The 24,840-nt window shown below is 38.7% G+C and overlaps 1 protein-coding gene across 4 annotated transcripts; it reads right to left on the bottom strand.

The window, feature by feature from the left end:
* Positions 1–385: 385 nt before the first annotated feature.
* MAPK9 (mitogen-activated protein kinase 9) lies at positions 386–24,262 on the bottom strand. Of its 4 annotated transcripts, none has more exons than XM_066560482.1 (12): positions 24,181–24,262; positions 20,306–20,480; positions 16,325–16,454; positions 15,131–15,189; positions 14,072–14,210; positions 13,688–13,853; positions 12,679–12,750; positions 8,399–8,581; positions 7,771–7,895; positions 7,180–7,243; positions 5,794–5,865; positions 386–5,082 (listed from the first exon to the last, which is right to left on the bottom strand). In XM_066560482.1, exons 2-12 carry the CDS (start codon positions 20,425–20,427, stop codon positions 4,940–4,942), a joined length of 1,275 nt encoding a protein of 424 aa, XP_066416579.1. In that variant the 5' UTR covers positions 20,428–20,480; positions 24,181–24,262; the 3' UTR covers positions 386–4,939. The 4 variants fall into 4 exon arrangements, with proteins under 4 accessions (XP_066416579.1, XP_066416578.1, XP_066416580.1 ...); XM_066560481.1 differs by lacking the exon at positions 12,679–12,750 and adding an exon at positions 12,389–12,460; XM_066560483.1 differs by lacking the exon at positions 12,679–12,750 and adding an exon at positions 12,389–12,460 and having other exon boundaries at positions 4,965–5,087.
* Positions 24,263–24,840: the final 578 nt, after the last annotated feature.

Here is a 24,840-nt window from a genome sequence, read left to right as displayed (position 1 = left end):
ACTCAGAAGGTATTTCTCAAATGATCTCTTACCATGTGTTGAATTTCAGCCCCCAAAAGGTTTCTGATTTCTAATCTCTGAAAACAGGTTTAAAGAAACATGCTGATCAAATCTGTCAGAATAGCAAAGGCTACAACCAAAATTTGAACACATTAAGCATGTTATGTCATTCCTTTTCACACCATATATGGTTGTATTTAGAAGAATCCTAAAGTGCTTCAAACCCAGCAATTAATAAAATTGATTTCTTTTGTGCAAAACTGCAAGCACCTTTTAAAAAAATAAGCAGCATCATCACTGAATAAACTTAACTATTTAAATGTATTTTCTCTATTTTGCTTTGAATTCTTGGACCAAAATGATTTGCCATGTTTTCAACAACAAATTGTAGAAGAGTGCACTTTATTAGTTTAATTTTATACTGGACATCTTATACACATGTGAAATAGAGGACCCAGGAAATTTATATCCACAAAGCAACACTGTGGGATTGAAATCCAACAACTGAAATTTTAGCTGCAAAAATAATCATTTTATAAAACACAAACAAAAGAAGAATGGTTATCTCTCCAATTTCCTCCAAAGCTAAGATGAGAAAAGATGGTTTACTTAAAACATTATTTTAGCCCCAGACATTATTTTAGCATGCAGAGTGGGCAAAAACCACAACTGATTTGACAACTTGTGTAAGAAGCTTTTAGAACACCACTCATGTAAAAGACCATAAAATATGTAAAATAATGAACCAGAATACACTTTTTTATCATATTTCAACATGTTAAAAAAAATAATTCAAGAAACTCTGAAAAAGCAAAGAAATTACTATATTCATTATAGAACTCAAGTCCAAATTCTGCATCTGGATGCAGGTGTCCCTGGATCAAAACCAGTTTTGAGCAGGAATGACACAACACACATCCCAGGAAAGAATCTGCTTCCCAGAATATGGTCTCACTAAGGTTTAGCATCAAGCCCTGCTAGAACCCATGTGACACATGTAGAATATGCAGACAAATGCAGTTCAGCACTTAGCCCAAACACTCTGTGCTGCTGCAAGGCTGAACCCATGCTCCTCAAGGACCACAAAGGTCTGTCTGTCTGTCTGCACCTGGAGCTGTGACCTCCCAGCTGGAGGGTGGCCCTTGTGACAACACAAGGCTCACCCACCCTGTCCTTGGAGACTCCATGTCAGCTGTGTTTGGAATAGCTAAATCCTACTTCATTCATAAAATTATAATTTTAAGCAAAGTGATTTAGCATTTAAGGTCCTTCCTTTAAGAAAGAAAAAATTAAACATATGGAATAATTTTTTTTTTTCTTTTAATTAATTTGGAATAAACACATATGCTCTGTTAGGATGTAAAAAAGACAAAACCTCTTTCAAGAGCCCTCTGGTTCCTAACAGCTTTTGAAACTCTCCAACCAACTAGTTAATTTCTAGTCAAGGTTGAGTTTTTCATTATTTTGACAAGAAAATGCAAGCCCTTGCTGGAAACATTACAAAACTTCAAAGGCTGTTTGCAAACTGTAGTTTCCAGTCCTAAGACTAGTTTAGTTTGTATGATCCATGCAGACAAAGCCTTACTTTTGACATTCATTTCTTGTCTTTTTCCATAAAGACCTAGACTTGTCATATCACAGGATTTCCTCAAAGTACAGGCTGCTTACCCAGATTGCAAAATGCCAAGCTTCTCTTTCTAAAGGCTTTTTTTGAGGAAAAATGATATGAGCACAGATGAAATGAACTGTTTAAAACATACTCCATTTCTGCAATGCCATTCAGCTACTCAGTGTTCAGATGTTTAACAAGTTTCTGGTAAAGTATCTATTGACAGCCAAAGATCCCTTTCTTTTTCAGGTGAGCAGTTAAGATTACAGATTGTATCTATGCTGACCAACATTTATTTTAGTCATAGTTCATAAATTGTCTATGTATGCTGCAGTAGTGTTAACACTATACAAAGTCTCTCAAAGGAAAGTAACATTCATGTTTACAAAACTGAGCTGTTTTCTTAATATATATGTATACACACACATATTCTTAATTTTTAAATACATATAAATATTTATAAATGCCAAAGTGCAAAAACACGGTCAATTGCATCACTTTACATACATAATTTCAGTACTAGGAGTAAAAGTGATTATATTGCACACCAAACTCTCCTATTTTTTAAACCCCTGTCAAGTTACACTGGATTTTGTTTTCCATCAGTGAGGAGGTTCTCGTGGCATTGACCACCATGTCACCAACCTGGCACTAATGTCCCCTGCAGTGAGGAGCAGTGACAGGGGAGGAGCTGCATGCAGTGCACATGAGCACACTGGGACAGCCTGGGAACTGCAGCATGCACCTGCCTGGCTTTGCTGGGGATTGTCTGCATTGGTGTCCTCTGGAGATCCATGTGCATTTGCACTATGGTTTCGGATTAAACTGGAGTCAAAATCCACAATATTCACAGATAGTTCATGCATGCTCTGAAGGAATTCTGTAATTAAGCTTCAATGTATGCCATAGCAAGAAGACATAAAGAAAATTAGGTATGAGACAGCTTTTCCTACAAGATTTACAAATAAACTCATTTAATCTCAAGGTTGGGCTTTCTTTTCTTGTTCCAAGAGTATATTATCAAGCTCACAGTATGTACTAGGAGAAGGACAGATACCCGTTCAAGTCATGAAGACAGAACAGTATTGTTAAAAACATTTAAAGACAATTTGAATCACAGAATAATTTAGGTTGGAATAGACCTGGAAGTCATCTGGTCCAACCCTCTGTTGTGCTGAGCAGCCCAAGTCCAACAGGAAAAATTCAACTCTGTGAGTATTTAAATCACATGTGGAAAAAGCAACATATCTTTAAGTCTTCTAAAGTAGAAACTGTTAAAATGAACATAGTACAGTGCAATTTCAGCTAAAAAATTTAAGTCTTGAAAAATGAAATTCAGCAGATGAATCACTAATTGTTCATTGTTAATAGGTGTCTTCAGCTATTTTAACTTACACAAATAACATGGACTAAAAAAAGCAAAAGAACAGCCAAGTGTACTGCTCTGCTATATGGTAAATAGGTATTTTAAAATGTTTTTCCAGTGACAAGAATGCACTAAAAATATTTCACATATACTGTCAGTATCCAAAGATATAATTATCCATAGGCTGAAAACCAAACAAGCAACAAATATCTCACAATTCAATTTAAGAGAACTTTAAAAATCAGATGTGCCAGAATACAATTCTGAAGCTAACATTAACTACCTTGTTAATTTTTTTTTATCTTCTGGGATACTAAAATCTTGGTATTTTTACTACAGCAAATTAAGCTATTAAAAAGGGGCAAAATTTTAATAAAAAAGCAACATTTGCATAAGGAGAAAGTGCTGCTTTTCGAGTCATAAGGCTTGGAACAATGGACAATTGTGTTTTACATGAGAAGTATGTCAGTAATGCAGTGCCTCTCTGGGCCAGTGTATTTTACAGGTTCTATTTATATATTCAAGGCAAGAGTATCTGATCAACAGCTAAATATAGTGCCTCTATGAAAGTGGTGTTTTACCTCAACTTGTCCATGTCTATTACAGTTCTATAGCTCAGTCACACACATGCACACAGAGATCCTTTAGCAAATTTCACACCTGTGCACCCAAAGTGACCGTGCACAAGTCACAAGTGTGTGTTACAAAGCAATTTAAGCCCTACCCTACTGCAAATGCATTTTCGAATTCAACAGATTGTGCAATGTAACAGGAAATTTTGTATTATCTGATCCTGAAAACTGTATTGACAAATCTGTATGGAAACAGCAAATAACCTCCTCATCTTGTCTGACACTGCATTTAGAAAATTTGTATTAAATATGTCTTTCTTCTCACTACAAATAGACTTTCCTAAGGTGAGAATGGAGCTAAGCTCTGTTACCTAAATGCTTAATTTACAAGTGACTCAGAACTACTGTACTTTTATTTCTTTAATTACTCACTAGATAGAATGGACCCATTAAAAAAATGGAAAACATTTATGCAGCTTTTTGAGGCTGCAAGTATCTCCAAGTCATCTCTCCTTTTATCAGAACTTGCAGTGAATGAAGAGCATCACAGATAAAACTTCATTTTCTGTTTATCTTTGTTAAAGGATGAATATCACAAGCTACAAAATACAGAACATTTTAGCACACTCTCCTCTTCTAAACAGGCACTGCTGCACAGAAAAGTCATTCATCCTTCCTCAAGATTTATTTAAGCCACTGTATCTTCTGTCCACATTTAAAAGACTGAAAAAGACACTCAGGTGAAATACAAAGTAATGGCTTTATGCTTTAAATTTCATGTTTATCTCTTCTACAAGAAGAGAGAATTACTGAAAAGTGAAGATAGGAAGGGTTTGATTAAAAGAAAAAAAAAGTGCAATGTGGAAGAAAAAGTGCCCTTTACACATAGTACTGAGAGCATTCCACATGTGAGCTCACACACACAACACTCTGGTCGTTAAATAAAGCAAACTGCCACAGTCACACAGTAAAAGAAACTTCATAGGGACTATACATTCAAAAACCCACTGATGAGCAATACTGCACTAAATGTAAACAACCATGTGTCACAGAAGCCTGCCAGCTGGGACTGGTGATTGATGAAGCCACTTAAGAGGAGTTATTGGCTAAAAGTCTATTATAACTGCTCACCTGAAATAGGCTGAAACAAAGAAAAGCCTGTAATAGTGTCTAAATTTAATTCTTTTTGTTCTTTAGACATTGATTTGCTTCCATTCTACAACATTAAGCAGGCAATTTCATAACAACTGAGTAAAAAAAAACAACAGGCATTACTTTAGCAGAACATGCAGAACATGGAGTTTTTCTACTTGGTTCCATTAACTTACAAGCAATTCAGGCCCAATGGAAATTAGAGTTCTTTTCCAAAGTCAGGTCTGCAATCACAGCTGATCATCGACATCCTTCCAGGGGTCCTGTCAAGGCATCCAGGCTGCTGTCTGTGTCTGAGGCCAATGTTTGCTCTGTTGACATGGATGAAATGTCATTGATAGATGATGACTGGGAAGGACTGGTGTTGCTATTCACTGCTGCATCTGTGCTAAGAAAACCAAACATAATAAAATCTGAGGCAAGACAATATTACAGTCACAAATAACCATGCTTCTGGGCTGTGAGCAGCACTTTCCCCACAGAAATCCTTAGAAAATCAAGGAATTAATAAAAAAGGAGAAAAGCAAGCAGTAAGGGCCCTAGCACTCAAAAGCCAAGGTGACCTTTTAAGAGATTTTTATTTTTCTCCCTCTCTCTGGAGGGAAGGAAGAAAAGACTAACAATGCATAGTGTGAATAGTGACCTGAGTGTCAAGAAATCTAACAGATACAGTTAATAAGAGACAGTACAATATTCTGATTACTGAGCTGTGAGAACAGCAGCAAACACAAGGATTCAATCATGGGCACGAACCCAGCACTGTTAAGTATCCTGAGGGAGCCCTAAAGCTGTTTAACCCTGAGGAAAGGGGTTCATGCTGAGCCTGGGAGCAGCACTCAGCACAGTTACCTGAGCTCCAGGGGAGCTCACTGCTGCTGATATTTCATTTGATGACTGAGCCCTCTGGGGACAAGGCAGCTCAGTGAAGTTTTTCTACAAGTTCAGACCAATTAAAAAGCAGAGTACAGGGATCTCCAAAGGCAGATCAGTCTCAGCCCCCAACAACAAAAGCTTTGCCTACCTGGATTACTGAGCAGATTTCCTCATTCACAGGGCTGTGTGACAGTTACAGAACTAATGAAACAATGACTAACCTGAGGGCTGATCTTTTACCACACCATTCTTGCTCCTTTCTTCCCAATCCATAACTTCTTTGTATATTAATTCTTGCAAGAGAACAGTGGACAAAAGCAAAAAGAGACAGGAAAAAGCACTGTAAGATCACAGAGGATTTGTGAACAAGTCTCATTTGTATCAAGGTACAAGGAAATGGTTCAGGGTCAGTCTGAAAGTAGAACTACAGAGGTATTTATTTGCCATTTGGATTCAAAATCTGATTTTATGTAAACCTCTCTGGAAATTTGACTTTGATAACAAAAAATTATACACAAATACTTATTCTTGAAGAACCAGCTCCAAGGGTGAACTGAGGAAAGTCTGGATATTTTGAAGAAGGTTAAACAGTTAAAATGTTGTATGAAGACCCCCATTTACTAGTCAAGGACAACTTAGGATGCAGTCACCTGAACAACACCCAGGAAAATCCAGAGCTATAACTTAAATCACAGAAGCTTGTGTGTGCACCCACAGTCTTAATGCAATTTAGATAACAATATCTAAGTAGGTTAAGGACTCTTCAATTCTGAGTAACAATGTTTACAAATGCATTCAATTACATTTAGTGGATTCATTTTACTTTTCCACCTTGCAGTAATCAAAGATGATTTGAAGCATACTTACCTGTGTAGGCATGCCCTAAGGATAACAAATGTATAGATCAGCCAGAATCAATATCTGAAATTTATAATGCTGTTTTACAAAAGCAAGCAGCTTTCAAAGTAGTCATAAAAGATGTCTATTACCCTTGGTCTTGTGATGGCAGATGTTAAAATTTTAACTGCCTCACCATTTAATGGTTTTGACTCAAACTGTAAGGTGAAATTGATCTTAATACTACAGTGCTGTTTATTCTTTTGTTTAAGTCAACAGTTTAATCTATTTGGTCAATAAATAAGCAATGAGATTGGAGAAAAAAACTACACCAAAGGACTCTCCTGCTATTTAGATTTCTAAAACAAATGAACTAGTAAATATTGTCAAGAGATATGGCTTAAACAATGCACACTGAGAAGAGGCATGTTTCTTTTTCAGAGAACTCTCTGTCAAGGAAAAAGCTCTATAGATTACAAGCACTTAAGAACAAAAAGGGAAGAAAAAAAAGACAACTGCAGCATTTTGTTGAACAGACTTCAGAATGTTCCATGTGTATATGAGCATTCACACACCTAGGTATGTATTCACTCCACACACAACCTGTTTCCATCACTGATTTCTTTTCCTGTTGCCACAGGCATTACTGCTTCTCTGGAATAGTGGGAATTATTTGGAATAGTCTGTTACACAATCCAGCACATGCTGCAGCCACTCACTAATAACACAAGATACTACAATAAATGTAATTTGTCAAGCTCACTCCTCACCTTTCCATTCTTCAATTGCATGTTCTCTTTCTTCCAATTGTGCATCATAGATTTGAGGTGGAGGCTACAAAGAAAAGAAAAGAAAAGACTATAGTGCCTACTAAATCAGGTTAACACACCCAATCTTAATGAAAAAAATCTAAAAATGACAATTTTTTATCATTTTTTACCTTCACTTTTGGCAGGTTATTCCCTATACATCAAAGACATGTTCATTTTACAACTCCAGAATCTGCTTTTAAGTCCTGCCTCACACTGAAAGGCTGTTTGAAATTATCAACCAAAATTAAATGAATTGTAAAGCTTTACAGGGCCTTAGAGCAAGGCCCTCTTTCAAAAAGCCCAGGATTGCCACCAAATAGGCACCTCTTTCTGTAAGTAAAATGAAATATTAACAACCACTTTCAGAATTGTATCAGCTCCCCACCAGCAGCTGTCCTTCAGGTGATTCTGCCCCTCATGCTCATCTGAAGGCTTCCTGTGTGACTCCTGCTATCCAATGAGTTCAAGCATGCTCCTGACTAAAATTAAAGTTATTTTTAAAGTTATTGAATTGCGATCTTAGAAAATTTATTTTAATTGCAAACTTACAGCTTCTGCTTCAGCTGGATCATACCAGACAGTAATATAAGGATGACGTAAGGCTTCATCTACAGAAATTCTCTTGTCTGGATCTACTACAAGCATTTTTGACAATAAATCTCTAGCTTGGCTGGCTAGAAAGTAAAGGTGAAAAGAACACAAATGTAAAAGAGCTGTAGAATTTAATGTCTCACACAGGAAATAAATACTGGAAACACAGGACATGCACTGCAAAATTTCATTTCTGTTCTACAGAATATAGGAAGGTGGATTGTTGGTTTTGGTTTTTTTTTAAATTTTCTCAGTAATTATCTAAAGATAAAATATATCCCACATGAGCTTTATGTACTTAGAACAAGATGATCAGTAATAAAAAGTATTACTTTTGGAGAACACTAAATTACAGACATTATTCAATGGATTAAAATTAAGAGAATTAAAGAGAATCTTGGGACAAAGAAAGAATATTTAGTAACTACTACTAAGATCTGAAAACTTGTCATAAATGAAAGAAAGTATGCAGCTTTTAATGTTGACACCTACTGCAATAAGTATTTTAATTAGGCTTTAAATTAAGGGTGCTGCAGACATTTTAAATTAACTTCATAGGAAAACGGAGAGAAAAAACTCGCCTTACTTTTTAACTTGTCCCGATCAGATTCTGATGGAAATATCCAGTCTGGGAAGAGCTCTTCAAACTTAATACCAGGATATTTTGGCCTGTTTTCTACATAATTCCTCACTGTAGGCTGCAGTTTCTTCATGAAGTCTGCTGATGGTGTTCCTAATTGTTCAATAACTTTATTCCATTGATCAATATCTGCACCATATCTTTAGGAAAATCAGCTGAAGAATTTGAAGTCTGCACTCTAAAAAAATACCACTTAAAAATCTGAGAAGTTAACAGGAACTTGAACAGAGGACACAAAGAAGAACTTGACTGCAGCATCAGCAGTATTCTGAGCTGCCATGCAAAAAGCTACAAAATCTGAGCCTTATTTTTGTGTCAGTGTATTCTGAAGGACAGGCTGGAAGTGCTGCACAATGCATTATGCTTAAGTATCTTTTTCTAATTATAATATTTTTCTAGAATCCAAAAGAAGCTTTATTTGGCAGTTGTAGCCATAGCAAAACAACTCTAAGGTTAGAAAAGAAAGGCTGCTGAGGAATCTTCTGAAGTGCAATGAAACATCAGGAACACTGAAAATTCTTGAAGCTAGAGAAAAACATAGAGAAAACCCTAAAGCACAAATGCATCCCACCCAAAGTAAGGAGTTTTGTACCTGTCTCCTAAGGAAATAAAACTTTGAGTTGGAGCATTTTGCAGGGCTGTAGTTGGATGGTTGGGGGCTTTTTTTGGTTGGTGTTTGGGTGGGGTTGATTTCTTTTTCTTTTTCAACTTCAGAAAAGGTCCAGAGGAGTTCTGAACAGGAAATCCATATTCCAGAATGTTCTATAGCAGGTTCTTTTGTTTATCAACCAACATACTCACAGATAACTCTGTTCTTATAATTCAAAATTTAAATATTTTGTAAGAATAGCATTTACAAGCCACAAATTGAAATTGGGCCTCATGTTTCTTCAGGACTGTCCCTTCTCCCCATCTCAAGTGAAGGCATTTTCCCCAGCCATGGTGACACTTGTTACAGAGATACCAGAGTCTGCTCTGAACCAGCCCAGCTGGACAAACAAAGCTCATTTATCACACTCAGGAGACACTGCATTAATATTCCTAACATTTAAGTCAACTCAGATCTATACTTGCCAGTTTTTCCTGATAAAAAGAATGTGCAATTCCAGCAGAGCCTGTCCATTGGCCTTGCAAAAAATTCATAGCTAAATTCACCATCTAGCACTTCAACCTATCCATTCTCATAGACAGACTATGCAACTAAACAATAAATATGCTGTACTTTGAATTAAGATGTATTTAAAAAACACTGAGGTGCTTCTATTTCAGTTAGTGTGTCGAGAACACAATATGAATATATGTATAGTCACTGCTCCATGCTAAGACTTTAGACTTCTGATACAAAGATTGAAAATTTTATTTGTTTATTGAATGCATTCCAATGGAAAAGCTATATTAAAATCAAAATTCAGAACTGATATTGTTAACTGTCATGCTAAAACAAAGCACAGACAAAGAGAAAATTAACATACATTAGGAAATTTTGTTCCTAGCTGAGAAACTGATTTGTGTGAGAGCTCCACCAATCTAGATTCAAGAAGATGCTTTTCCTTTGAGTAACAGCAGCCTAGTTAAACAGATAATCAAATTAGAGTCCAGTTTATTGAGGCCTCAGAAGACTGCAGGGAAGGGCAGAAAACTTAGTGACCCATCCCACTTTAGAGGTAAAAACAAGCAAAAAACAATATTTCACTTTCAAAGTGCTTTACAGATGGTGAAAGTTGAAAAAATACTCCATGTAGGATGGACTTAAAATAAGCCTCTTAGCAGAAATGCAAGTGGGATTTCAGTATAAAGCAGGCAGAGTAAGCTCTGTGACTGACCTGGCAGCCTTCACACAAAGCCACTCTCCCCACTCCTGAGACTTCAGGGTCAGAAGGGACCAGGCATTTAATCCATGCCAAGTCTATTTGCCTTGAGGGACTCTGGAAGAAAAGCTGAAAACAGAGTCCTTCCTACAATCACAACAAAGCATGATTTTTCCCAAGAAAGCACAAATACCCCTCGTGCTTTTTGCATTGGTCAGGCCATCAGCTTCCTTCTCCATATGGGCAGAAAGAACACCAAAACCACATGGCTGCTGCCAGGCTTTTCCACCATGTCACCTTAGGTGCCTGCATTCCCTGGTTTCTCTCCATTTCTATTTCCAACAGCAGCTGGCAGTAACTCAGGCCTCCCCAGCAGAGCCTGGAGCAGGGTCTGTGCATCCATCACCCTGGCAACACAGAGCACCTCATTCCACCCAGAGCACTGCTGCAAGCATCCCAGAAATTCCCATCCACCATCTGGGAAAGTACAAATTATTGAATCTAAGAGCAGATTTTCCTGAAGAGAGTCAAGGGCAAGCATTGGGCAATATGCTGAGCTTGGCTCCCTCCTCTAAATGCCCAAATACTAAGACATTTTAAAATTTAACTTAAAGAAAGCAACCAAAGAAAAGAAACCCCAAACACAATCAACAAAAGGAATGTTTCATGGCCATGCACAGCAGCACTGCCCAGAAATCATCCTGCCAAGACAATCCTGCAGCTGAAGGTGACAACCTGACCCACCCAGGAAAGGCCTCCACAACACAAACAGTTGTCAGTATCTCACATGAAAGAGAACTGAAACTCTTCAAAGAAGGAAAAATCCCTGTAAGCACAGCTATGCACTTCCCTATCAGGGAGGAGACTCCTTGAAACATAGACTGGTAGAGCTCCAGTGGCCCTGACAGAACCACAAATGATAACCTGAATATTCAACAAGCACGAACAAAATTTCCTTCATTTATTCATGAACAAATCAAAACAGCCCACGCTAACAACATGCAGGTGAAACACACATAACATCCATGAAGAATTGTGTTAGGTTGGTCTGAAGGCTTCAAAAGGTAAAATAATAAATATAGAAAGGAAGAAAGGTAGAAAATAAAGAGACTTATTTAATGTTTAATCATTTTACTACCAAATAATGTATGATCAACTGTTGAAGATTAGTGTCATGAAAGTTAGCATTAAAATTGGAAATCCTCCTCTATAAGATACACAAGTATCTGTGAACAGGCACCTGATGTTTTAGTGGTGGTTGCTCCTTGCTGATGAGCAAAAATATTATGTTGGCTTCAAAACCTTGGAGCACAATTCTGAAGACAGAGTGCCCCATCCCTGGAGGGGTTCAAGGCCAGGCTGGATGGGGTTTGAAGCAACCTGGGATAGTGAAAGATGTAGAGGGGTTGGAATGAGATGGTTTTTAAGGCCCCTTCCAACCCAAATGGTTCTCAGATTAAGGTTCTATGAAATCTTGGTTAAAAATATTGGAAGGAGAAATGAAAGAACAACTGTCTTATAGAAGAAGTCAGTCCAAAATTAAATTTTCATAAAATGGGAAAAAAAAGAACTTCCAGAAAGTTTTTCTTTTTATGCTAAATAATAATAAAAAAAGATCTCATGCAGTGTGCTGGCCATTAGGTCACCTTTGCCCAGCAAGCCCTATAATAAACAAGAAAAAAATCTGATTAAAACTCAAAAAATTGTGCAAAAAAAAAAAAATTAGTCTACTGTTCAAACAAATAATCAGCAAAATCCATGCATAGTTAAGAAGTAACTTTGTAGGCTTTTGCTTAAAACACTTATCTACAAAGAACAAGAGTAAAAAATAAGTTATTTTCTATTTTCCAAACCTAGCAGTATCTGTCTTTTAAACTACAAAAGCTGGAGCTCATAACACATTGGATTCAACCACTATAAATTACATGAAATATACTCTACTAAGAAAATAAAATGGAAAGCTCAACAACTTGGTTAATGACACTAATTTCAAAGAGTACAGTGGATCTAGTAAAACATAATTAAATGTTTTGCTAACATTATTAATTGTTTATGCTTTTATACAGTTCTAAAGAATTGTGTTTCTGTTGAAGTGGAATGGGACTCAAGGATGACTAGGGAAGGATACGATCAGTGCCTTGGAATATCACACAACCTTTCACCAATTCTCCCATGATGCACCCAACTGACCAGATATCAACTGAAAATAAAAGTGAAATGATCAAATTATGGAGTATCATGAACAAATGTGAGGAAAACAAACAAAACCATCTGCATCTACAGTAAAACACAACAACGTGGAAAACCAAACTGTTCACATGAATTTTCAATCATATCAACACCGAGTGTTCCTGAAGTTTATATTTTGTAAAACATAGTCAGTGTTTACACTCTGGAAACCACCATGAAGAAGGATACAATCTCTTCCTGGGAACAGGACTTTATGGAGGACCATTTCTGCCATAATGCACCCAACAGACCAGATATCCACTATCATATGTTAGGTGCAACAAGGACAAAAGATTAAAGAGATTTTTTTTTTAAATACCACAAATATTTATTTGAAAGCTCACACTGTATTCCTACAGTCCTGCAGATAATTTATTTTTGTCCCAACCAGAACAAGCTTTGCTGAAGTTCTGATTCACATCAGCACTTGCTGTACAACAAGCTGCCTTCTGCACTAAATAAAATGATTTTATCATTATCAAGGGCCCAGCAAGTTCCCACAGGTCCCTTATTTTACACACCCAAAATTACAGACACTCAAAACCATCCACAAGCCCTTGTGATGAAGGGCATACAAGTCCAGTGGTAGTAAAAATCAGCAGGTAAATCCCTCAATAATGGAAGGAAATTCCTTGGGAGCAATTTTGTTGGCTGAATGTTCAGTATATTACAGCTGTGCTAGTTTTCATAATGTAACACCCAGCCTCTCTGAGCATCAAGCAGACTTAAGAGAATATTAGACATGGTTTATGGTAGGGATCTGCAATGTATTTTAATAATCAGAGAGGCATAAGGGGACACATTGTTAAAAGAAGATGTTTCAGAATAAAATTACATTGATTAAAGGGTTTATTATTCATATATTGATTTTTGGGTTCAGATTTTTTTAATACCAGCCTCAATAGTTTTTCTTAGAGTAAAAAACATGGCAAAAAGATAATGGTGAATATATGACAAGATATAACTAGAGCAGGGGAGAGGGAGCAGTTAATGTTAAATGAGGAAAAGCATACAGAAAACTATCATACTTTCAATAAAAAAATTACACTGTAATAATTTTCATTTCCAGTACCATGATTAGAATACTTTAACAAACTTGAAAGGGGGAAAGCAGCCCTCCCTCCTCTTTTTACAGTAGTTATGTTCCAAGAGAGACATACTTTAGACAGGAGATTTAAACATTACTCCAGCAGCTTACCATTCTCTTTGTAGCCCATTCCCAGGATAACCTCTGGTGCTCTGTAATATCGAGTTACCACATATGGAGTCATCATGAAGTTAGTACATGCTGTTCTTGCCAGTCCAAAATCAAGGATTTTTAGTGTGCAATCTGATTTTACTACTATGTTGCTGGGTTTCAAATCCTAACAAGAAATTACTTCAGTTAAGGAAGGATTAACATACAGAATAATACCCACACACCTCCCCCTCCACAATCAGGATAAGCCAAAAAGTAACTTTAATAACAACTGCATTTCCCTGCCCTGGTGTATGTGCTTATTTATACAACCCCCTCCCTTCCTCCCTGTTTCATAAAAACTGTGTTCACAAAGAGTATTGTGAATGATCTACTACTACCTACTCTGTGGATGATACCAGCTGAGTGGAGATGCTTGATCCCACATAACATTTGGTAAAGAAGATAAGACATTCTTTCATGATCCAATTCCATATGAATAACCTGGCACAAATTTGCATCCATCAGCTCCATAACCAAATATCTAAAGCACAAAAAAGAAAGTATTAAAAGAACTCAAGTCTTATTTTTTATAGGTTTAAGTTTAGCATACGAGATATTTAAGAAAAATCAGCTCTGCTAACCTAAGTGTCAAAAAACCAATGATAAAAAAACCCATGCATGATCATAGTTACAAAGTAAAATTATCTATTCAAAAAAGTCCTACCATTACAAATTAACTGTTCAATTAATTAATTGAATTATTCCATCACAAAAATTAAAATTCTACTAGTTTTATAAACAGTAATACAGAGAATAATTCTATATTTATGCATCATGAAAAACTAAGACTGAGTGAAGTTGATGTAGAGATTGCAGATAATGCAACATAAATGCTCTCTTTCACTGTATTTTACTCTAAAAAATAAGAAAATTAGGATAACCACAGAGAAAACTAAGAATGATAAAATAATTTGCATTTGTCAATAACTTACCCTCTTCAGACACAAACACTCCCTCATTAGCCCAAGCAGCCTATCCACCAACCACAACAGCACATTCACTGGAACCTAGCATATCCCACCAAATGGCCATGAATCCTTTCTAGACCAATTGATAATGCTTGAATAAAAAAGAAATATTTTCAGTTCTGAATTGAGGCCAAAATACTGTTGTGCTGATGTGGCTGGTACAGTAAAAAATTGCTCTCATGTTATCCAGACCAGGTTACTATCCTGAGGTGATCCATGGAGCTGCTGAAGGACCATGCACATAAACCAGAGCAATGGGCAAGCAAAGTGTGGTAGACTGATGATAAAAGGTAAATATCTCTTTTTCCCTGCCCACTTCAGCTTTTAGCTACTCTTGATTTTCAAAGCATGAAGTCTGTAGGATACTGGAAATCCAACTCTAAAGCTTAGGCCAGTATTTGTCAGAGAAAATGAAAAAACATTTAGTACTTACACATCCTGAAATTCTTCTAGTGACTTCTGTGGTGTAAATACATTTAATAAACTAATAATCTACAAAACAAAAAACAAAACATTAGGAGAAACTTCTGCTTTAATTCACAAAACTCCACTACTGCAGAAGTTACTATGCAAAATAAAGTGCACACTGTCACTATATACACAATTTGAATGTTACTTGGCTGCACTTAATTCACATACGCTGAAAAACTGCCAGTTCAGAAATAGTTCCAAACTGCAGCATGTGTGCCAAGGGAACCAAGACAGAACAAAATCTTTTTTTTTAAAGTTATATGACACTCTCTAGCTCCCTCCCCAGTGTCTGAAATATATCCCACTTTCCCCCATAAATAATAATCTCTTATTTTAAATCACATGCTGTGCAAGGAATTTTAACCAAGGCTATCCAACACCACGTGCACAGAGGTGTCCCACACCATCCCATTAAACTTAGATTATGATGTACTATTTCCAGAACTGCTAAAATTGCTCTACTGCCATCTTTAATAACCACCTTGCTTTTATTCTGCTACATCTAGGCCTCACCAAAAGCTTACTTAAGAAGCAGCCCTGAAAGGCTAATAGACAGCAGGAAGTTTGAGATTTGACTGCACAACTTCAATGAGCAGCAATGTTTCAGTTCATGTTAGTACCAGCACACAGCAGTCACATAAACCTGATATTCTTGTATTTGAACAATGAAGTATTGACATCATGGCTCACTTTAGAGAGTTTAAAGATTTCAAAATTCACAAGTATGGTCCATAGCATTTCAATTTTGTAGACAGTGCTGTACCCCTGAAAACTTCAGCACTTAAACACTGTATTTAATAAAAATCTTGCCTAAGCTCAGAAGACTTAAATACAGTGAAGTTACAATGGTCAAATCCACAAACAACCCCAGTGCCAACAAGCTGTGCTGCACATGGCTGAAAAAGGGCAATGCAACAGAGCAAGGCCTGGTCCCTGACACTGATGGCAGCAGAAACCTCCTCCCCTTGGTACTTCAGACCCCAAGCAGCTCACCCAAAAACTGAGCCATACATTGTGGAGAACTGCAGTGCCCACAGCAAATCTTTCCAGCCCTTCACTATTTCCATTCCTATGGTTACTAACAGCAAGTGAGAGAGCAAATGCTGAGCTTTTGAGATAAGGCAGAGTAAGGAGAGCAACACAAAGGCCGACTCACATTTTTGTGATTGACGCACTTTAAAAGAACGAGCTCTCTGTAGGCCCTCTTGGCGTGGGTTTGGTTCTGAAAAGGACGACTCAGCTTCTTCACAGCAACATTGATTCCAAGCACTGTATCAAATGCAGCACTAGAAGTGTTCAAAGACAAACAAGTTGAAGTCTGTTTGAGGGAGAGGAGGGGGCAAAGGGAGGCAGAAGTGAGGAAGGAAAAGAAATTAAGATTTAAGACAAAGTGTATCTGCTAGCCTGTTGGTACTACACCCAATTTTAATTCAGAAAAGAAACATCCTTTAAAAACTACACAACCTTTAATAAATACAAGTAAGTCAAACAGAAGCACTGACATTCATCAGAGGTCTTCCCGCTCTCCTTTTTGTCTTTACACTTGAAACTGCTGACTCAAGACTCACGCCCAAAATTGCAAGATCTAAAAATATTTTAGGCTTGTTTAAAATCAAGAAGCATTGCAGCTGCCTAATCTGTATATTTGGAATACTTTTTGGACACTTTTGCTGACTGACAATCATTTACTATTTGCAGCAGAAATTTCTCTCAGCTAAAGGAGAGACAAAACTTGTCTCCATGATCCCTTCTGCAGGGATCAATATTCTCCTGCACATGAATAGTTTGCAAAGATAAAAAATTGTAGTGCCTAGCAGAAAATTACATTCATAATTGCTTCTGGATGGAAAAAAATGCATTGAATTGAGAAATAAGGAAAACTCAGACTGAAGGGAGGAATACAAGAATTTAAAAGTGATCATCACCATTAAATTTACCCTGGTTTTCACTTGCCTTTCTTCCTTCCCTCTGCAGTTTGAGGTCAAATTTACACTTGCTTTAATAGCTGAAAGAATCTAAAGCTAAAGTATCTGTATAAATGAAACAAGACTAAAGTGGGAATAGTCTTCTTTAGTAACACAGACTACTTGGCAAAATAGATGTGAATTCCCAGCACATGCTACTCAGGAGTTCCAGTCTTTAAACAGTTTCAATTTTAAATAAGGATTCCCACATTACCCTATTTCTCTTTGATGTTACTTTCATAGGGTAGGAAAGAATTCTCATTCACATTTTTTCCAAGCACATTTAAGCTCTTTGTGAGCTCCTTTTCTATCTCATCAGGTTCTATGTGACATCAGACTTAAAAGGGCCATCACACTACAGTACTCTAACAAAAAGTACAGCTTCCCTGTAAGTACAACAATACTCAAATTCTATCAAGTTTCCCAGCATAAAGTCACTGCTTTCCCTCCTGGAAAAAGGCCACAAAGCAGGGTTCACCCAGGAGATGTGTTTTCTTGGGACATGCTTCCTAATTTGAACCAATGTGCCACTTAACTAAAGACTTGCTAGCATTTGTTTCAGCTGACTTCTGTGAAGTGCACAAGTCATTGCTGAATGTTACAGTAAGTCTCTGATTTAAACCCTGTATGCCTGTGCAAAAGGAAACAGAGTGGGAGGAAAGCAACTGGCCAGGCAGTTGGACAAATTATTTTCCTCCTAAACATAAACATGAAAGCACTGATATTTCAGTATTCACCCAAAAGATGTTACATATAAATTAATTTTTATATGTTAATGCCTTTAATGTTTAATGACTTCCATATGTTGATGATTATACCTGTGAATTAGTATCAAATCAGTAACCAAGAGGGTCTGCATGAATTAGCTGTAAATCACAGGGCAGCAGCAGACAGAGGAATAATTTTAGGGGAAGTGTCCCTGTGTGATGTGAGAAATCAGATGTATGACAAGCCTTAGTTTAAGCACATATGAAGAACTCCACCTGAACCTCTTATTTTGGAGATTGACTAGAAAATTTAGGAAATCAAGGACAAGAAAGGAAAAAAAAAGATGCCAGGAAGTTAAAGACAAAAGTTATTTTGATTCAGTCCAAAATAGATTACCAGACTTCAGATGCATTAATACTGAGGAACAAAGAAGTGCAGTAAGTTAAATATATTTACTTTGTACATAAATTAAAAATTATATATCCAGTTTCTCTCCTGGCCTTGTGAGATAGAAATATCCTGTACATAAAAACTGACTTACTTTTTCATCTTCCTCGAGCTCTCATTTACTATTTTTCCTAAGTATATATTTTTAAAACTACTTATTATCCTATATTTTAATATCAAAGTTAATACTACATGGAGCAATACCAATGGAGTTTCCCATTAACATAATGAGAAAAAAAGCACAAATTTAGACCTCTCCTAGCTAAAGTGACACAGGTGGTATTAAAAATTCCTCATAGAATAAATTAAATCCAGACAGAAAACTCCAGAAAAACTTCTCCTATTTTTTATATTAAACACAGGATGATAAAAAAGCCATTATATCTGTGTGTTACCCTAATGTCCTGACAATTTTTTCAGCCAAACATAGCAGGATAGCACTCATCTTACACTGAGTTTTCTACAAAAAAGTAGGAAGTAAAATGTATCTTTCCCTTGCATAAAGATTTTAGGAGAAACTAAGATGTTACACCTTGTTCAACTTGAGGTATTTCACAGTGAGATGAAAATTCATGCAATGTTTCACTCTGTTGTTCCATAAATCAAGTAGTTTCAAAACAAGTGAATAAATGGAATAATTTCCTCTTCCTCCCAACACGATGACCTTAACACTATCTGCATTTCATTCTGAAGCAGAGATCCAAAGTAATTTGGCTTAAAAATGCTCTGTTTCTAATGAAAGGAGAAACACTTCCAAGCACTCCAAATTCCTGCATGCCATCTCAACCAAGCATAACACTGAGAACACAGACACCTGGAAAATGTCAGTACTATGCTAAATCTTTCCCAAATCCTAATGACTAAGACCTAGGACCCCCCTCATCACTCAACCCACCAAAGAAGAATGAAATATGGTGTTTTCATTTTGTTTGTCACCTATCAGCAAGGCAAGGGGGTAGCTAAAATTTTTAAAATTAAGGCCTGGTCTCACAGAAATGCACTGTTTTTCTACTTATATAACTTATTATGGTTATGGAAAGGCCAAGAAGACATGGGCAGGTGCTGTTAAGGAGTTATTCACAGTACATGAGTCATCAATCACACTTATTCTGCAGATTTTATAGATGAAGATAAACTGCAGGCTGGATTCAGAGCACAAACAGCCCACCATGTGTTGTGATGAAGTCAATATCACTGAGTTCCTGGGTACATCTGTTTGCTCCCCTGTTTATGGAATGAAAACCCACATCAATAAACATTTCTGCTGTTACCAAGTAAGTTTTGCCCAACAAAATATGGGCTGGCACTAAATTGTGCAGAATGGATTGCTGCAGTCTAAAAAACATTTGAAAGTGTTTACCTTTAGCTGGCCCAGAGGTGTGGTGCCATACAAGAGACTAAGGTTCAGGATCAGCCTAAAGACTCCCACGTCCTGGGCCAGTGGAGGCTGGACACAAAGCTGGGGTGACACACCAAGGGACAGCCGGCCAGCCCAGCCCCTCACACAGCATCCCTTTCTGGTTAATCCATGGAGTGACAATGACACTGATTTGCCTCATCCTGCCAGTTAATGGCAAGGCACTGCATTGATGGCTCCTAGAAATGGACAGGAGTGATTGGGAATAAAAGAGGGGGAAGAAAGGGGGCCATGATGAAGAAACGAGTAAAACCCAGAATCTCTCACCATTGTCATACCTTACACTGCAATATCACAACTACAAGGGCAATGGGAGAACTAGAAACAGAAATCAAGTGATTAATGAGAAAGGAAGAAATTTGTTGACCATTCTAATTTATACAGTTATCCAAATATTAATTTTCCCTAAAAACAGAACAAAAAAATACAATTGCACATGAACTATAGCAAGCAGTTGGTTTAGAATTTATTTAGTCCATAACCCTGTAACAAAGGAATGTATTATCAGTGTTTTATGTTCTGGTACTTCTATCAGAAACACATGCAAACTCTGCTTTATATTTATAGCTTTTAATATTTAAATAAAGTATTTATTACTCACCAAACAATGCCCTGTGCCCCTGATCCTATGGGCTTCAATTGCTGGTAACGTTTTAGCACAGTGAATGTTGAATCTGCAACTTGAACACTGTAAAATTGACTATCACATTTACTGTCAGTCATGGTGTAGTGTCATGTAGTTTTCTCTCTCAGGGACCTGGCAAGGTTTTCAAGATCTTAAAAAAAAAAAAAAAAAAAAAGTTCAATATCTCACTAATTTCCAGCAGACAAGATGGGAAATATTATACATATTTTAATACATATGAATTTTTCAACAGCACACCATTAAACATTCATTCATAAACAAACATTCTTTCAGTTTTGTGCATTACCACTGCTAATGAAATATACTTGCAGACAGACAGCAATTACAGCTTTTACAGCTTCAAGGGAATGCACGTTCCTACTCCAATCCCTCAAACAAAAAGCATCTAAGTAAACATCTCTAAAAACAAAACCACCCAAGTACAACCCTCAACTCCTTGAAGACTACTCCATAACTCAGAACTACTGCTATGTGCTAGGGCTGTACTAATCTCTGTATTACAGAAAAAAAAAATCAAAAAGTATGTTATTCAAACACTGGCAACAGAGATAAAAGTTACAACATACATTCATGGAGTCCATGGACAGAAGGAAACAGGGTTTTAATAAAAGACTTAATTAAAACAGCAAAACAAGTTTAAAACAAAACTAACCCCCAAATCCCTGTGGCTGCTGCAATTTCTCCAACAATCCCTTCAGCCTTGTTCAGTAGGAAATTTCAAGGAGGGCTCTGCCAGGCAACCCTTCCCTAATCCAGACCTATAACAACACATTCTCCTTCCCATTTTATACACACCACAACACCCTGCACTACCAGCCAGTGTCCTTGTAGTACTACAGAATGAGACTTTTGTGCTACAGTTTAGAAGAGACTTTCCTGACACAATAGAGAGTAAGTTAAATTCATCTGTCAAGAATGAATAAGAGGAAAGTAATTACATCAGAGAGCAGAGTAATGGACTCAACCTCTTTAGCTCTGAGTGCTATAGTAACAAGAGCACAGACCAACAGTTTTCCTGGGTGTCCATCCCTCTTCCAAACCTTACAAGTAAATTACCTCAGTAATTACTGAAGAGCTCTCTAACAAAATTTCCCCTTCATAATTTCACATTCACTATGACAGATAGTGCCATTAGAGCCCCGAGTGATTTGCACAGGCAAATCTCTTCAAACTTGTTCCTTAAAACAGGAAATGCAAGCAGCCCCTTCCCCTGAACAGCTGTGCTCTGGGCTGCCTGCTTTGGTTTCTAAAGGCACAGTTTGTCTCTCTCTTCAATGGCCCCACCGAGTGTCTGTGAGCCAATGCAAAACAAAAAAGCTTCAAGGGCAACCCAGACACCCACCCTAGAAGGGCACAAAGCCACACAAATAACTTTTGGTTGCTTTAAGAATTAGAATTTGGATTTCTGTCTTCCTTAGTGCATGTAGGAGGGAGCAGCATCTTTTCCATGTTTTAAGTCAGCTGACAAACTCAAGGAATCTGCAATAAAATAAATGGAATACCTCCAAATCCTAGCAAAGACTGAGTTTAAACCAAACTGTAATAGTCTTAAGAGATTCTCAAGAAATGTCTAGAGTCCCTTTTACCTTCTAGTTTCTCAAAATCTACGCAGCATTTTAAGAGGCAGACATTCAACTGGGTCATCTCCAGCAGCAATTTAGGCAGTCAGTTTATTTGACATTTCCTCTTAGAAGCTTTAGAAAAAAAGCAGGGGAAAAAGGATCAGCAAAGGGAAAATGTGTGCTACCAACTTTCTGCTCTGTCACAGGGAGAAAAAGGAAGAAAATGGTATCTCCTACACAATAATACTGAAGGCAGTCAGATGCAGCTGCACAGCCAGCCAGCACTAACATGGGACCACAGGATGCCTCAAGGGCAGCTCCAGACTTTCCCAGTACATCCCACTCTTCTTTCCAGCCCTGTTCATTACTCTAAAGCTATGCACTCTGAGGTACCACGTGTTCTGGTGAACAGCTCCTGAGCACCTATGGTATTTTCACTGAATCTTCAAAATTTTAGGAAAAGTACAGCTGGAAGGTCAAGATCCTCCCTCTGCAAGGACTTAGAGACAAAACCAAAAAAAGTACAGATTTTGCATAAACTAGGTATCAAGCTACAGGATATCAACTTGTTAGCTACACAAGAACAATGCTGTACCTCTTCAGGAGTTAATGAAACACTTTTCTGTAAAAGGGATAAAGAAAAATGGGAAAACAAAATTATTCTGATCCTGAAAAACCTCTCCCTTTAAGAATCATTGTCTGCACAAAGCCACCTTTCAAAAATCACTTGGAAATGAGCATAAGCTCCTTAGAAAAGCCCCAAAAAGAGAAATGAGTTATCAGAACACACAAGTTTTATATATTTCAACACATTTGCAATTCTCTGTGCAAAGCAGCTCTCCACGAGTCTTGACTTTCACTAGGGCTTCAAGAGCCCCCAAATAAAAATAGATTTCCTGTTGTGCAAGTAAGAAATATATCTGTGAAATAAGTTTCTTAGTATTTACCTGTTATTCTCCTACTAGAAAAACAACCAACACACCAAGCCTGCCAGTAGTAGGCTTATACACAATTTCAGTGAGAAATCTTTAGAAGCTGAAAGCAACTGCACTATAGAATACATCCTGCATTAAACAGTCACTTCACTAAAATACATTTATTAAAATGGCAACTTATTATTAACCAGATTTGTCTGGATATCTTCAAGTCAAAAGCTTATGAAACAGATTGGGAACACATTCCCAGGGTTGTTTTGGTTACAGAAATGTTATTACTGAAAACGAAACACAAGAACAGCACGAAGCTTGGCTTGTTTTTAAGTCTTAAGCTAAAATTCTACTGCTGACAATATTAGCAGTGAATACACACACACACACACACGTATTTATGAAAACATATGGCAATTCCGTGCAGCGAATCTCCCCCTATTCTCTTATTCACCTCTGCAAAACCATTTGTAATTCAGGTGTGCCCTTTTAAGGGCTATCATCCAATAGTATCAAGGGTTTTTTTAATCTTTACAGCAGTATATATCAAAAGGAAAGAGTCCAGCTACAAAATCACAGTGAGTTACACCTCGCTCCTCTACTGCCAACCTTTAGAACGAAAGTGTAGCAAAGCACTAGCTGAGTAACGCCGAAGGATTACAGCAGTTTAAAGGTAGTTTACAACTGGAAACTCCTGGAAAGCAGATTTTTTTTCTTTGAGCAACCCACACTACTACTGACCAAACAAAGATTTCACCACTACCTGTTACAGTCTCATTCAGCTATTACACACAAACGCAAACACTGAAAGGATCTCAGCACTCTGCCAGGGCAAGCTAGTGTAAAGAGAGAAAAAGTTTAAACATGCATGTGCTGTAAGCAATTTCGCTGCTCATGTAAGAAGCGAGCAAGAAGAGTCTTCTTACATCTTTCCAAAAACTTCTGCTAAGCAATCGCTTCGGCTCCGGAGAGCCCGAGCTGGCCGCGGCCGCAGCCGCAGCGCTCGGTCCCGCTGCCCTCCCAGGACGGGGCTCTGGGGCCGCCGAGCGCGGGCCGGCCGCGCACGGGCACCGGCGGGGCCGGCACGGAGCGACAGGGGAGCGGGACGGGCAGAGGCGGCTCTGCAGGGCCGGCACTGCGGCACGGGCAGGGCGGGGGGCTCGGCCGGAGCAGGAAGGGCCCGGCCCCGCCGCTCCCCCGCGTCCCTCCGGCGCGGCCGGGCCCGGGCAGCGGCCCGCGGGGCGCCCCGGCTCTGCCCGCGCCGCGGGACGAGCCGAGCACTCCGTCCCACCCCGGCTCCAGCCCCGCCGCCCCAGCACGCCCCTCGCGGCCGCCCCCTCACCTGGGTCGGACGCCGCGGGACCGGCCCCGGCCGCCGCCTCCCGCTGCCCCAGCCACAATGGCCTCCCGGTGCTCCGCACGGCGCCGCCCCTGTCTGACAGCCGCCGCGGCCAATCGCAGCCCCCACCGGAGGAACTCAGCCAATCGAATATGGGGGCGGGACTTGCTGGCCGCTATATAAGGGAGGGCGCTGAAGGCCCGCAGTGACGGGGCAGTTCGGCCCCCGCCCCCAGCGGGGCGGAGGTGTGTGACGTCATCGTGCGATGTCGTGACGTCATGAGAGTTGTTGTGTCATTGCCTGACGTCAGCCTGTCACGATAGTCGTGATGTCACCTCACAGCAGTACCATGTCACGACGGGCTGTGGCGCCAGTCCTGCTGCCGGCTCCTCACAGCTCCGGCAGTTGGGAGAAGCCCTCGGTGAGGCAAAGGCCCCACAGGGGCACGGTGACATCACACAGGGGCAGCCTGGCACCATGGCACAGCACAGCAGGGCACAGCGCAGCACCACACAGCACAGCAGGGCACAGCACAGCACCACACACCACAGCACAGCAGGGCACAGCGCAGCACCACACAGCACAGCAGGGCACAACACAACACCACACAGCACAGCAGGGCACAGCACAGCACCACACACCACAGCACAGCAGGGCACAGCG

Source organism: Molothrus aeneus, chromosome 15 (genome assembly GCF_037042795.1).
Source record: "Molothrus aeneus isolate 106 chromosome 15, BPBGC_Maene_1.0, whole genome shotgun sequence".
In the NCBI taxonomy this organism is placed as follows: domain Eukaryota; kingdom Metazoa; phylum Chordata; class Aves; order Passeriformes; family Icteridae; genus Molothrus; species Molothrus aeneus.
The sequence above is the reverse complement of the archived record's forward strand: the minus strand, read 5'-3'. Positions and strand labels throughout refer to the sequence as shown.